The 14,946-nt window shown below is 27.6% G+C and overlaps 1 protein-coding gene across 3 annotated transcripts; it reads right to left on the bottom strand.

Annotated features, from left to right (window-relative positions):
- Positions 1 to 1,054: 1,054 nt before the first annotated feature.
- On the bottom strand, positions 1,055 to 14,441 carry LOC109594572 (UDP-glycosyltransferase UGT5-like). Of its 3 annotated transcripts, none has more exons than XM_049969435.1 (4): positions 13,608 to 14,441; positions 3,293 to 3,515; positions 2,065 to 2,281; positions 1,055 to 1,429 (listed from the first exon to the last, which is right to left on the bottom strand). In XM_049969435.1, exons 1-4 carry the CDS (start codon positions 14,424 to 14,426, stop codon positions 1,150 to 1,152), a joined length of 1,539 nt encoding a protein of 512 aa, XP_049825392.1. In that variant the 5' UTR covers positions 14,427 to 14,441; the 3' UTR covers positions 1,055 to 1,149. The 3 variants fall into 3 exon arrangements, with proteins under 3 accessions (XP_049825392.1, XP_049825391.1, XP_019865347.2); XM_049969434.1 differs by lacking the exon at positions 13,608 to 14,441 and adding an exon at positions 11,453 to 12,284; XM_020009788.2 differs by lacking the exon at positions 13,608 to 14,441 and adding an exon at positions 6,378 to 7,498.
- Positions 14,442 to 14,946: the final 505 nt, after the last annotated feature.

The following is a 14,946-nucleotide window of genomic DNA, read 5'->3' as shown; positions in this document are numbered from 1 at the left end:
ATTTTGAAGAATGATTTTTCACAAAAAATGGCCTAAATTAATAATAAATTTTGTTTGACAACTGTAGTGTTTCCATTAGGTATATTTTGAGGTATTATTTATTAAAGTAAAGTTAAATATAAATAAATATCATAAATCATAATCATTTTTCCTCATAAATTGATCATACTGTGTATTAAAAATTTACATTTTAACATTTCTTTATTGGTAAAGGTGCCTACGTCAAAATGAGCTTTCGGTCCTTCGAAAGCTCCAACGCTACAATCCCTGAAATAATATTAGATTTGTCCGTGCCCAGGATTCACATAAAGGTCAAGTCAATTGTTTCTAGATTCAAAACATAAATAATTTCTTAAATTGGACCGACCCTTAAATAAACACAGTCTTAGAGTCTCTTAGTTTAGGGGTCAATTTACATAAAACATCGTATTTTTTGTTAATAATTAAAATCAATCGTTGAACAAATGTTGAAAATATTTAATGCGATATAAGCTTGATAAAAACTTCAATCTGAGATACATGAACCCAGTTGATTATTTTGTTGGCTGTGGGAAAATTTTAATCTACAAACTTTCATTGAAAATATTATGTGGTCTGCATGTTTGATTTTCGTTGGGAGTTTGTAAAATGTAAATGTTGAAGTTTTCACTGTAAATGGAAAAGCAGTGAAATAGCATCACACAAAAGTTGCAGAGAGTTGGGTACAACATTTCAAATATCATTGACAAAATTAAATTTTACTTTGGTGTATTAACATTGGAAAAATTATCCGATATTTAAATTAAGCAATCTTAAGCACTTTAAGGTTTTATTATTATATGAAAAAATATATTTTCTAGTAATGCAGTTATGAAATAATAATATCTTATTTTCATTTGCTTTTTCGATATTTCTTAGTTACAAGTCAAACAAGATTTGATGACTGTACAGTTTTTCTGTTGCAGTAGTAGAAGTAACAATATTATTTTATTATAAAAAATATGTGGGATGAGAACTAGTTTTAAAATATAATAAAATCAAAAAATTAAATTTGATTCGTATATAAAAATGCTAATTTAGATATTAAAAATATATTATAACAATATAAATAACAAAGTTGCAACTACACAATAGCACTGCATACATTTTATTAATTGTAATAAAATAAGTCTATTCTGTTTTTTGCTTGGCGTTGTGCTTTAACAATTTTCGCAGGAGCAATCTGCCGACGTAAAAGAGGGTGTAAAGCACTGATCCGACTACTAAAAGTAAAAACGAGATTACATCTAATAGGTAATATTGGTAGAAGGGCATGTTAACGGCTGCAGTTCTCATATGCGGTGCTCCTTTATGACGGGCCACGTATTCCACCCAGTAAATTGCAGTATCGAGCGGCGGCAATGGACGGTCCCTGAACCTCTCCGACAAATCTTTCGCTTGTTGGCGGAACCTGAAACAATTACACAAATCATTAAATGCTCGTTTTAAGCACGGAATAAATTTTAAATGTTGGTACGGATATCTAAATGTTCCTTTATTGCACATTGATTATTTTAACTCTGTTGGATTACCTGGGTCATATAAATAAATGTACATATTATATACTTACGTACTAGTTTTAGATATTTTTAAAAATTGTAAAAACTTTTACAATTTAATTAGATTCATTTTGAAATATTTAAAATATTGAAAATTCAATATAAAACATTTCATACCACCCTTACATAGGTCGCACATTGAAATGTTTTAAACAGAGGAAAAAGTTAATTTCAATATATTTTAATTTGAGGATTGAATTTAATTTTTGATTAAATTAATTATTCCATTAACCATATTGATGTGTATGATCAAAGTATAATAGATACCTGTATTTGCTATATTTGCATTAAAATTCTATGATTCACTAATAAATATAAAACACAATTTGTATAAGTAAAGATAAAAATTCTGTTCTCAATTTAATTTTGTTTATGAATTTTTAACTATTTTTAATCTTCCTAATGCAACGCTGACCCATTTTACTGTAACACTCATTTGGGAAAGTAGCAGTTATCAAATTAGACAAAAGAAAAGTGACGGACTTACTTAGGTGATAAAACAGTCTTTAGTTTCTTATAGATTAATTCTTCAGTTGCATCCTTCAAATGAAGGATGACACCACCGCCGTTCGCCTCAAGAGCTCTGGCGTTTGTAAACTGATCTCCAAATTGAGGCATTACTATAACTGGTACTCCACAATGAACTGCCTCGATTGTGCCCAGCAATCCTCCATGGGCAATGAACGCTTTTACATTTGGATGACCTGGAAATAAAAAGTAAAAATATTATATTGATAGTTTTATGTATACAATTTATAATTCATAAGTCCAATATATGTTTATTCATTGACAAAGACTTTTAATATGTATCAAATTTTTTGTTACTGTGTTATTTTTTTAATTCCTACTTTCTTATGTATAATCGTTATTGAAAAGTGTCTTATATTCTCAAGATGTTGTAAAATTAAAAATATAGTCATGGTAGTAAAAATAAATCTCAATAAAAGAATACCCAAAAACCCAAAATTGCCTCTCATAACGTATCAGTCATAAAAATATTTTGTGGAATACATAAATATTTAAATAGCTCTGAAATGTATTTCTTTTGAATTTCACCAATGCAATTACTTTTTATATTTGAAGCTATCGTTTCCCTTTAAAGGAAGTTTTTCTTTTGTTCTTTATTTTTCTGTTTCCTTGTTAGGTAAATATTATGTTGTTGTCGTTGCGAAATATTTTACATTAAAATGAGTAGATGCGGAAAATGTTTTGTTAGTTAGTAGTTGCTTTACATTGTAAAACCTGATTATTTGTAATTACACAGTAAAGTCAACAATTACAATCCGAAGTGATCTTGAATGTTCCGCACATACCGAAAATAAGAGATAATACAATTCAAACAAGTTTACCAGTTTTAATCTTTCAAAGTGCAATTGAAATTCCTTTGCATCCAGTTACAATATAGCGTCGCAAATTTAATTAACGATGCTAAAGCCCATTTTATAATGGCAAGTGGCGTGATAACTTCATTTTCTTTCATATGTCGTTTAGCACGTTCAATTGTTAGGAAATCTGTCGCTTGGAAGCATTTGACATGCAAAGAATGGAGTGCGTTGTTTAATTTATTGTGCGACAAAGTACAATAGTTGTTGATAAATGTTAAAAATATATCTACCGTTATCTCGTTAAGTTTTAGGTCTATTCAAAGAAGTTTTCAGCTTTGGGGATTTTAAAGAGACAGTATCCTGAATGAATCAATATGGTAGATAACTTACACAATACATCAAACTGCGGCATCCATTTGTTGATCATAACGTTATCTGGTTTGTTGTTCATTGTTTCGTTTTCCCACTTCCAGAGTACTCTCTGTGGCAAACGTCTGAACGCCCTCAAAAACTCTTGGCGCTTGTCCTCGGGAAATGTGTGGCCTTTGATCATGGAGCCTAAGCTGAAGTAAATGACTCCTTCCGTCGATTCGTCGATCCATTTCTCTATGTTCTGGAATAAAATAAGATCGATAAGTCGTGTTTGACTAACAAATGTTTACGATGTAAAGGAATTTCAACATCGTTGACAAAGTATAGGGTATTAGTCGGATTTCACTGGTCAGGATCCGCACATTGCTCCAAACCGGAGCAGATCAAAGGTTTTCCCGGTTTCGCCTTTGATGCTAACCGAGACTGTTACGTGATTTTAAAGGTCTACATATACCCGAAATACTATCTCGAAAAAAACATCTGAAGTCGTGTCTGGTTACTTGAATGGGGCTGTGTATGTTTTTAATTTATCTAGCTTGTTGATCTAACCTACATACTCATGGACGTCATACGTTCAACTCTGTGATATTAAATCAAAGTGATTAAAGAGTTTTTCAATTTGAAGACATTTTCTATTACTTTGTCACTCTGTAAAATGTAAATAAATCATATCAGTTTTTAATGTATTAATCGGATATAACCCTTAAGCTTTACTTAACCAAAGAGTATGAGAGTTCTTGTATTATCTATGGGTGTCCCGAATTGTTACAGATATTAAAAAGGATTTGAACTGATTTTGAAAAAGTTTGACTCTGAAGACAATCTATCTGTTGAAGTCGTAGACATAACAAAAAAAATTTTACTACATATATCATTAGCTTGGGTAATTACCATTATTAGACATGTGTTACGATTTTTGTTTGATTGCTTTTGACGGCCAATACCTCTTTTGCATGATGTTGAAATATTAAAATGTATTTTAGATTTATGATTTTTAAGCACACAATGTAAAACCTAATTTGTGTTATACACGCGCTTCGACGCATTTATTTTTTCTTTAAATTGTTCACTAATTAATTAATTACGGGCAATAAAATTAGTAAAGATTACTGAAAAAATACGAAGCATGTTTCAATTTAAAATCCAAGTTGCATGTTTATGCACTTGCTTTAATTATCACTACTGAAACAAAACAAACAAAATAAGAATTGATTTGGAAACCCAGGTTAGATGAGGTCAATTCATTATTATTTCGAAAACTGATTGTTACTCGTACAACACGTGACTTTCACGATTATTGATAAGTGCATACTTGACATTGTTTCTAAATATTATCGAAAATAATTAATGCACTAAATCCTCTTGTTACGATAAATAATAATTTGAATTGTTTGGACAAACCCCAATAAAATGTTAAAACAATCGACTAATTGTACTTTTATTGAAACATTATTTTCTGTAATATAATTGTTAAATTAACTGTAGAATAATATATAATACTGCCCAGTACATTAGCCATTACTCACTATGAACCATAGTTGCAGTTAAAACTTTAAAATAATATACCATTAGAAGCAAGAGCAAAATACATATGTATGTATATATATTCATATAATGCCAAATTCTGAAAACATAAATAGTTGTATTCAATATGTTCACACATAAAATTAATTTATTACTTCATATATATATAATTTAAATATTCATCGGTTGTTTTACTGTTCATTTAAACTAGACCGTCAAAATTACTTATTCAGAAATGCATGCCATATTATATCATTTTATAAATAAATTATTACATTTTCATCATAAATGTAACCATAAATTGTATTAAAATAATATTTAATATTAATTTAAATAAAGTAAACATTTACTAGCTTATATTTATAAAAATTAATATTAAACCATTTATTAACGGAAATAACTTACATATTTGTGCGTATCGAAATGATTTTCGAGGTACAAAGGTAATTGCTGAGAGTTATTAAAATTCGTTTCACATTTATTATAATATTTACTTAAAATAATAAAATAGTTGTGTTTGTAAATGTAAAGAAAAATAGAAATTTTCGACGTCTCTCACTCATGTGTTTACATTTATATCCCTTATAAACGAATCCTGTTCACTTTCATGTAGCATTTTTCGTATACATATCGAAATGCGATATAAAAGATTAATTTTATGTCACAAAGATTATAGCGGATATAGAATAGTGGGTATACCTACTTTCTTTGAAATATATTTTTCCAATTTCCGTTCTGGGGTTCCGCATTTTCAAAGTATTACATTAATAAATATGCATTTTTAAATTCTTCTGAGTGATTTAAGGTAAAAATGTAAGCTGATATTTTAACAAAAAAAATCACATTATATATATATATATATATATATATATATATATATATATATATATATATATATATATATATATAGTATAACTGATTTAAAAGCAGTTCTATTGACCTAATGTACAATGACCTAAATAAAAACGTTTGCGTAAAAATAAATATTAGATTTAAAATTAAAAACAAAAAATATCTGTTAACTGTAATTGATGTTTTAAAGCAAATTTCGAAAACAGAATTTGTTCAAATTGAACAATCAAACATGGAAATAAATTATTGTATGGTATACATGCTTTATATAAAACTTCAAAGTAGTAGTAGTTTAATATTTTACGTTATGTAGTTTCAAATTGTGGGACTTTTCATACTACACATATATATCTATTCAGATTTATGTGGTAAAATAGTCAAAATAATATATAAAAAAGTTAAAATTCAAATTTATTTAATACGTCAAGCAAATAAAATATAGTAAAATATGATTTAAAAACTTATTATGAAATATAAATTTATTTATATGCATAAGTAAATATTAAACTTGAATATAGAATAATGGATTTAATTTAAATATTCAAGGCTTAATTCGAACTTATTGTGTTTTAACAAACTGGCAATTAGTTTAAACATATGAATATTTTACGTATTTCCATTTTCAATTTATTCATCATGTCTATTTTTTATCAAAACACAACAAATAATAATAAATTATATATTGTCTAAAAATTGATAGAAAACCGCATTAGAAAATATTAATTACCTTGGGCAATGGTTTTGTTTTTTGAGGCACATGCATACCACCTACTTCGATAACATTTGGGGGTAATGCTCGTGGTAAATTCAAACTGAAAAACGTGTTAGCCAATAGTAGACTAGAGTTGGTGTAATGATCATAATCCAAATTATAACCGGTGTATTTTTTGGATAGTTCATTACCACGTGTTTTTATCGGAAATTGGAACATAAAATCTGTGTACAGTTTCATCACAGTATTTTCAACTCGTTCAATAAACGTTAATTTATCGGAATAATCCATAAAAATCGTTGGCACATACGCTGGATTTTCAGGTATGGCAAAATATTCATTGAACCATGGCATATTCACACATGAACTGAGACCAATAACTGGAACCTTGTATTTTTCCAACAGGCCATTGAAGCAGTTCGTATTGAAATATTCCATCAAAATCAAATCAAATTGGTGGTCTTCCTTAAGAAAATTCTGAAAGTTTTGGTTTGTCAAGCCAGCTTCACAAGTAACTGATGCAAAATAACCGAGTAAATTAGCCCCGGACCATAACATCGACCTTGACCCGGTCAACAGGTTGAAATCCATCATTTCTTGGAAATGAGAAAAATTCTCGTTCAACGGAATATCTCTCAAGTTAGGCACGGGTTTCTTCTGTGGCAAATAACTAATAACCGTCACATTGTGACCTCTGTGGGCTAATTCTTTGAATAATGGATCAAAGACGAAAAAGTGGCTGGCACCTGGATGAGGAAACACCACCAATATATTCAACGCACTGCAGCAACAAATCACGGTACATATCACTACAAGCACACACAACTTCATCTTGTCTGACAAAATGTCTGGGAATTGAAAGTTTGTTGCACGCGACCAGCCACTCGTGCTTAAGTGCACCGCGACTGCGAAGTAAAATTTTATTTAAGTAACGAACGTGACTGAGCGGATCCCACAATGCTAAGGCGGTCATTAAAATTTGCGGTTGTTTTGTGAATAGAATGTGGATAGCATGACTTCCCTCACCAATTTTGCAACAACCAATGATTTATTTGTGTGTTCTAGTGGGATATCAGATACCGAGTCTCACGAACCTTATGATTATGATTAGAACAGAGTGTGACGATTTAATATTATCAAATAATTTCGGCGATCTAGTAACCTAACAGTAAGTCATGGACTTATTTGGGAAATGTTATTGAATTGAAATGATCGAAATATTTATATTATTTTATATTGTAAATTTAAAAACTTTCTAAATAATTACAGGTGAAATTTTATATTCGAGTTACGAAACAACGAATGTAATATTTATTCCAATATGTTGGTAATGTGTGATATATATCCACTATTATTTTGTTTGGATCCAAACAATTTTTGTTAGCTTATAGTATCGAAAAAAACTCTAAAAAATTATTTTTATACTAAAATATTTCACATTAAAGATAATTAAGTCGATATGTTCAATTTTGCGTTCTCATTTAATATCAATGTCAAGGTCACCCGTATGAACTTTCTAGATTGGTTAAATTAATCAAACATAATTGTTTACTATAAAAGAAAATATTTACATGTTAATGTATGATTTTTAAAGATTTTAAAGATATAAATTAAATATTAATGAAAAATCAAAATTTAGTTTCTGATGGTAATATTTCATATTTTTTATCTATGTTACAAACATTACATTTGAATGAGAAGGCAACTGAAGTGATGTGTTAAAAAGGATAATATTTATTTATTAGTATTATTTGAATAACGAAATGCAATTACAATTTTAAGTATAGTTGTGGATAGATAATATGATTTTCTGTTAGTGGTTTATTTCATACATTTTTATAGGATGTTTTTATTTCTGCTTGTAATTTATGTGTTACTATCATACATAATGTCAACTATAGTTAAAAATAGACAAGTTAATGGTCACATAATTAAAATAAAAAATTACACATTAATGTTACTAATATACATATCATTTTCATATAATTATCAAAATTACAAGTAGGTTATTACATCATAGACATTAATTACATGACTTATTTTATCTTTAAGAAACGCCAAAATTGTTTATAAATGATTAGCTGATTTATAGTTAAATTTATCGAAGTACATCTCCTCTGAAAGTAATTAATTGGTTATCAGATACAATTGCGTATTTATAAATATATACATGTTAGTAATTCCTATTATTATGCCATTGCCACTCCAAATTAATATTATATGTAATTCAAAACGTCCTTAGGCTTCATAGGACAATGATTATTATAAATTGTTGGAGTATTAATCATTAACTTTACAGTTAAAATTTTTTGTACATCAATTGAAGGAATTATATGATTTCTATTTTGGGTATTAATGGTTGAGCTAAATGAGACTTTGACAAGCAAAAAATGACAAAAAATTAAATAATGTGCGTTGCAAAAAATAATAAGATTGGACGAAATTGGATAACACTTATCTAAGAGTTTTTTTCGGTCCATCAGTTATACTATTATGGATAAATATTATGTTTTGACATTGAGCGTTTTTAATTTATATATAATTTTAAAATTATAGATAATAATAATACTTGAAGCAAATGCACCTGCTTCACAAATTAATAATTTAAATCTTGGACAACAATATAGCATAGCGTATAGATAATATTATATTTATAAGGGTTTAATTAAATTAATAGTGTGAATATGACACAAACTTTAAAAAATAAATGTGCGAAATTTTACATATTTTTTATCTCAAACTATTATAATTTAATATATATTATAAATTGTACACTACACTCAATATGCTTTATGATTTATAAAAATCAAAGTATATTCACTACTTCAAAATTTAAAATAAAGGTTAATAACACTTTTTTATCAGTCATTTTGTATTGCATATAATTATTTCAATATTTACTCTAGTTTACACTTACTTCAATGTAATCTTGAAACACACTGATTATATGTCTCGTTACTTGATAAAAGGAAAAAATATCTCTATCATGAACATCCTATTTTACGTTTACATTTATATAATAACTTATGTTTTATTTACTCAACATATAATATTTAATTGTAACTGTTTTAATGAACTAATTATAAAGAGATACACAAAAGAAATATTGTGTTTACCAATAATAATATTAATTATAACTTTGTCCTCTTTGACATACATTTTTTTTAATTTACTTACGTTATGGATCGTATTAACTGAAAAAATTTTGGAAAATTTTAACTTATTTTTAATATTAAAGATAACAAATCTTTAAATATTGTCATTGCTATGTATAAATTATTTAAATTTAATAAAATATTATATATAATGTTTTTAATTTAATAGTAATTAAACTACTTTAGTGTAATTCTTTACGAAAAACTGAATAGAAAATTTTGAGTGATACTATACCTAAATATAGTTTCATCAACTAGGTGACCAAGTTAATAACTTAACTTAAGTTAACTTAAATTTTTTTGATAATTATCTAATATTATGTTAACAATAATTAGTTTAGTTTATAATTTAATTAGTACTATATGACAGATTGTCATTGTAAATGAATTAAAATATTATTTTCACATATTATTTATAAATACCTGTGGCAAACGTTTAATTAATCCTATATGTAATCCTCCAACTTCGATAACATTTGGAATCAATAGTTTAGAAAAGTGTAATGAAAAATGGCTATTGACTAAAATTAAGTTGGTGAACTATCGACAAAATATTTCTTGATTAAAACCTCATTGTTTTATATTATTACATTAAAAACAATAAAATTCATCTGTGAAATAATATTATTTTATTTAATATTAATATCAAGGTCACCTTTATGAACTTTCTAGACGTGTTAATTAACATGTGTTAGATGTGTTAAATTAATTAAAAATAATTGTTTACTGTAAGATAAAGAAAATATTTCAATTGACTAATGTATGTTTTTTCAATAATTTTAAAAACATAAAATAAACTAATACACTTTTAATATCAATAATTATATTTAAAAGTTAAGTTAATGAAAAATTTACGATTAAATAACTGGGTAATTAACGCAAATCATTTGAAGAATGTAATATAATAGTGATCTAATTATTACAAAGTTACGTTAAAAACGACAATATTGCACCACCAAATGCAATTGCTTGAATTAAAATTTAAAGATAAGTCAATAGTTAATTAACAAATAACAAAAATTAAACATACTTATGATAATCAACTAATCAGTTTCACATAAATGTCACAAAAATATTAAAAATAGGTCATTACATTATAACCAGATTTTAATTACATGACCTATTATTTTATTTTTAATGGACGTCAAAATCGTTCATGATAGATAAGATAATTAATTGGTTATCAGTAGTAATTCCATATTTGTAAATACATACATATGTTAGCAATTCCTGTCATTTTCTCATTGTCGTTCGAAATTAGAATATTACGTCCGATTCAAAATTACCGTACTGCTTCATAAATAAATGATGATTGTAAAATATTTGTACATTCGTCATCAATATTTTATGTATTTTTCAACATAATTGAAATAATTGTAAAGTATTTATTTAAGTATTGCCATTTTGAATGTTACTGTTAATGAAGCTGTGACAAGAAAAAAGGACAACATTTTTTTCTATCTATTTATCTGTTATGTATAAAATCACATTTTGACATTATGCTGTTTCTTTTTTTATTTATATATATAATATATATACATTTATAATATTTATTAATTTATTTTAATGAAAATATAAATTATTTAGAAACATATCCATAAAAGAAAAATTGTGTTTACTAGAAGTGGACAAAAATATTACATATAACGTCATCTTCAGTTCTTTAAAAATTATTGGAAAAATTTGAAGTGATAAGGCGAATTACATTTGTTTACTTACATTATTGTTTGTATTAATTGGAAAACTTTTGGAAAAATTTAATTTAATTTTAGTATTACAATGTAATTAACAAAATTTTTAATATACATTGTTTTTAATGATTAATATACATTGTTTTTAATGATAAAATGATCCTTTATTTTTAAAGTTTCACCAACCACTTTAATTGAATTCAATTAAATTATAATAACGTTTTTAAATATTATTTATAAATACCTGTGGCAAACGTTTAACTAATCCTATATGTAATCCTCCAACTTCGATAATATTTGGAACCAATGGTTTAGAAAAGTGTAGTGAAAAATGGCTATTGACTAAAATTAAACTGGTATTGAACATTGCTTCATGTAAGGATGGTAAATTATGGCCAAAATACTTCTTGATTAAAACCTGATCGTTTTTATTTATAATATAATCATAGTAAAGTGTATGAATGAACATCACAACCGTATTCTCAACTCTTTCTAAGAAATTCATTCTATCGGAGTGCATAAGAAAAATATTTGGCATGTAAGCAGGATTATTAGGATTTCCAACTCGTTCATACATCCAAGGCAATAGATTAGTTGAAGAAATTCCTATAATTGGAATTCGATGTTTAAGAGCAAATCCCAAGTTGCAATCGGAGTTGAAGAATTCTGCCACAATAATATCAAAAGATTGGTTACTTCGTATAAATGCTTGTATGCGATCCAAACTAAGTCCTGCTTGACAACTGTTGTTTCCTGAATAGGCGAATCTAATTGGTGATCTGTATTTCTCCCATCTATCATTTTGTATTTCGCCAACTTGCAGAGAATGTAACAGTAAATTAACTTTTCCATTTAAGTTTACTGCATTATAGTTTTCTAATTTAATTTCAGAGTTGTCATGACTTAAAACAGTCACATTGTGTCCTTTTTCAGCTAATTTTTTCATCAACGGTAAAAACATCTGAAGGTGACTTTTGCCGGGGTGAATGAACACTGCGAGGATATTATATGATCTCACTTGTGAACAATGTAAAAATAACATAATAATAATATGCACTAACATTTTGCCAACAAAATTTCACATCCGCTACAGAGAAAATTGAGATTAATACTGAATAAAATATAGAAACTGTAATGTGTTATCACACAATTCCTTTGTTTCTTGTTAAATAGTCATTGACACTCTGAGTCAACAATAATTTTATAATGAGTATTAAATATTTACAAAACAATATGATAATTAAACGTATCAATGTAATAACAATACTCTGTTTTAAAATAAGAACAATATTTGTAAAAATAAAAACAATTTTTACCTGTGGTAATGGTTTTGTTTGTCCCACATGAACTTCTCCAACTTCTCTTATATTTGATACTAAAGCTTTTGGAGGGTTTAACGAAAAATGAGTATTAACTAAAAGTAGACTGCTGTTGTGAATTGCTTCTTTTAAGGGCGGTAATTTTTTTCCAAAGTACTTCATTATAAAGCGTTCATCATTTTTATTAACAACATTTTCATAATACAATACGTGGAAACATGATATAATCGTATTTTCCACTCTTTCTAAAAAAGTCATACGATCTGAATTCGTGAATAGAACATGTGGAACGTGTGCCGGATTTTGAGGATTTCCAAATCTTTTATACGTCCACGGCAATATGCCAGTTGAAGAAATTCCTATAACTGGAATGTGGTTTTTGAGAGCGAATCCAAAGTGACAATCTGTATTGAAGAATTCCGCAATAATCACATCAAAAGTGTAATTACTATGAATAAAATTTTGTAGCTCCAGCTTCAGAGCTATGTGTTCCTGAGTTTGCTACATTTATCGGTCCTTTATATCTTTCCCATCTTATGTTAGTTATTTTGCGAACTTGAATGGAATTTAATAATAAAGTAAGCTCCTCCATTAAGGCTTATATGTTCAAAGTTTTTCAACTCAATTTTTGGATTGTAGTGACTTACTACTGTCACATTATGTTTTTCCTCTGCTAATTTTTTCATCAATGGCAGAAATACCTCTAGATGACTTTTGCCAGGATAAGGAAAGACGGCGGGAATGTTTTATGATTCCACGAGTAAGGGTAATAATGTTAATAAGAAAATACTCCACAACATTTTAAATATAAATCACTATATTTTTGGAAATTCGCAAAACAACTGATCTATTTTAATTCAGTAAATTAGTTAAAATTGATATCACATTTATCTTCATGACATGTAGACATGATTTGTCGGTGTGAGTGTAAACACAATTTTTTAACATTATCAACATAATTGATTACTTTGAATTTAACCATTTTTATGTAACATCATGTTATCACATTTTAATAATAGTAATAAAATAAAATGATGAAATTGTTGTCTAAAGGATACAGATACATGTGAAGGGACATACCTTAGGTAGACGTTTAGGTTCCTTGATGTGTATTCCTCCAATTTCAATAATGTTAGGAACAAGCGGCCTGGGCAAGTTTAGAGAGAAGTGAGTGTTAACTAGCAATAAACTGCTATTGTATACAGCCTGATCTAGGGGTGGAAGTTTTCCAAAATATTTTGTAATTAAATGTTGATCATTTCCACTCATAAAAATATCAAAATAGAATTGGTGAAGTAAACTAACTACTGTGTTTTCTAACCTTTCTATAAAAGACAAGCGATCTGAATAATCCATCAGATTATTTGGCATGTATGCTGGATGGTTCGGTGAACCAAATCTTTTATAGGTCCAAGGCATCACAGTAGAAGATGATATTCCAATTAAAGGAATTTTGGTCTTTAAATGGTAACCCAAGTAACAGTCACTATTGAAAAATTCTGCAATCATCACATCAAATTGTTGCTTTTGTTTAATAAACTGTTGAACACGAGGTAGACTTAAGCTGGCTTCGCAGCTCATGTTAGCAATATATTGAAGAATCATAGGCTCCGCATACTTGGATAACCTGCCTTTACTGGTGTGTTCTCCAACTGACACCACCTCCGTTATTAAGTTCACTTGTCCCACTAAACTGACCTCCGTATAATTCGGTATTGGTTTATACAAATTGTAATAACTCACAACTGTAACATTGTGACCTTTCGCGGCAAGTCCTTTCATTAAAGGCAGGAAAACTTCCACATGACTCTTCCCAGGATGTGGGAATAACCCTAGGATATTGTAAGAATGTGCACACACAAAGGCTGCGCCTAAAATCAGGAACTGTAAGTTACTCATTGAGAACTACACTTCACTAAACGTCATGTTAGACAGTTTTCACTATAGTCGTGCCTTTGAACTGTAATTCATGGATTTTGGCTCTGAGAGTGAATATATTTTTAGTTCACTAGTCCCACAGTCAGACTTAAATTAGATTATGCCATCGATCAGTTAACTGAGTGGAATATTTTTCACGTCGTATTTTTTTTATAATTGATGCAATCGTTCAGTTAATAAAGAGAATTCCGCAAAGGTTATTTATTATTTCATTAAATTTTTTTATAATATTTTGTTGCATGTTAATTATTCTTTTCATGATCGAAGTTCATTATATTAATTCATTTATAAATAATTTGTTTTAATTAAAATATATTTAAAATTATTTTTTGCTTCATTTAAGGTAAATTATGCTGATAGTGTTTAAAAAGTGCATTATTAATTTTATAAACTTTTATTTAAATTAAACTAAATTGAATGCAAACATTTTAAATATAAAATTCAAAATTTATTTTAACCATTTTTACACTTTTATAAACCA

The sequence above is a fragment of the Aethina tumida genome, chromosome 7 (assembly GCF_024364675.1).
Source record: "Aethina tumida isolate Nest 87 chromosome 7, icAetTumi1.1, whole genome shotgun sequence".
Lineage (NCBI taxonomy): Eukaryota > Metazoa > Arthropoda > Insecta > Coleoptera > Nitidulidae > Aethina > Aethina tumida.
This window is presented reverse-complemented; position numbering and strand designations above follow the sequence as displayed.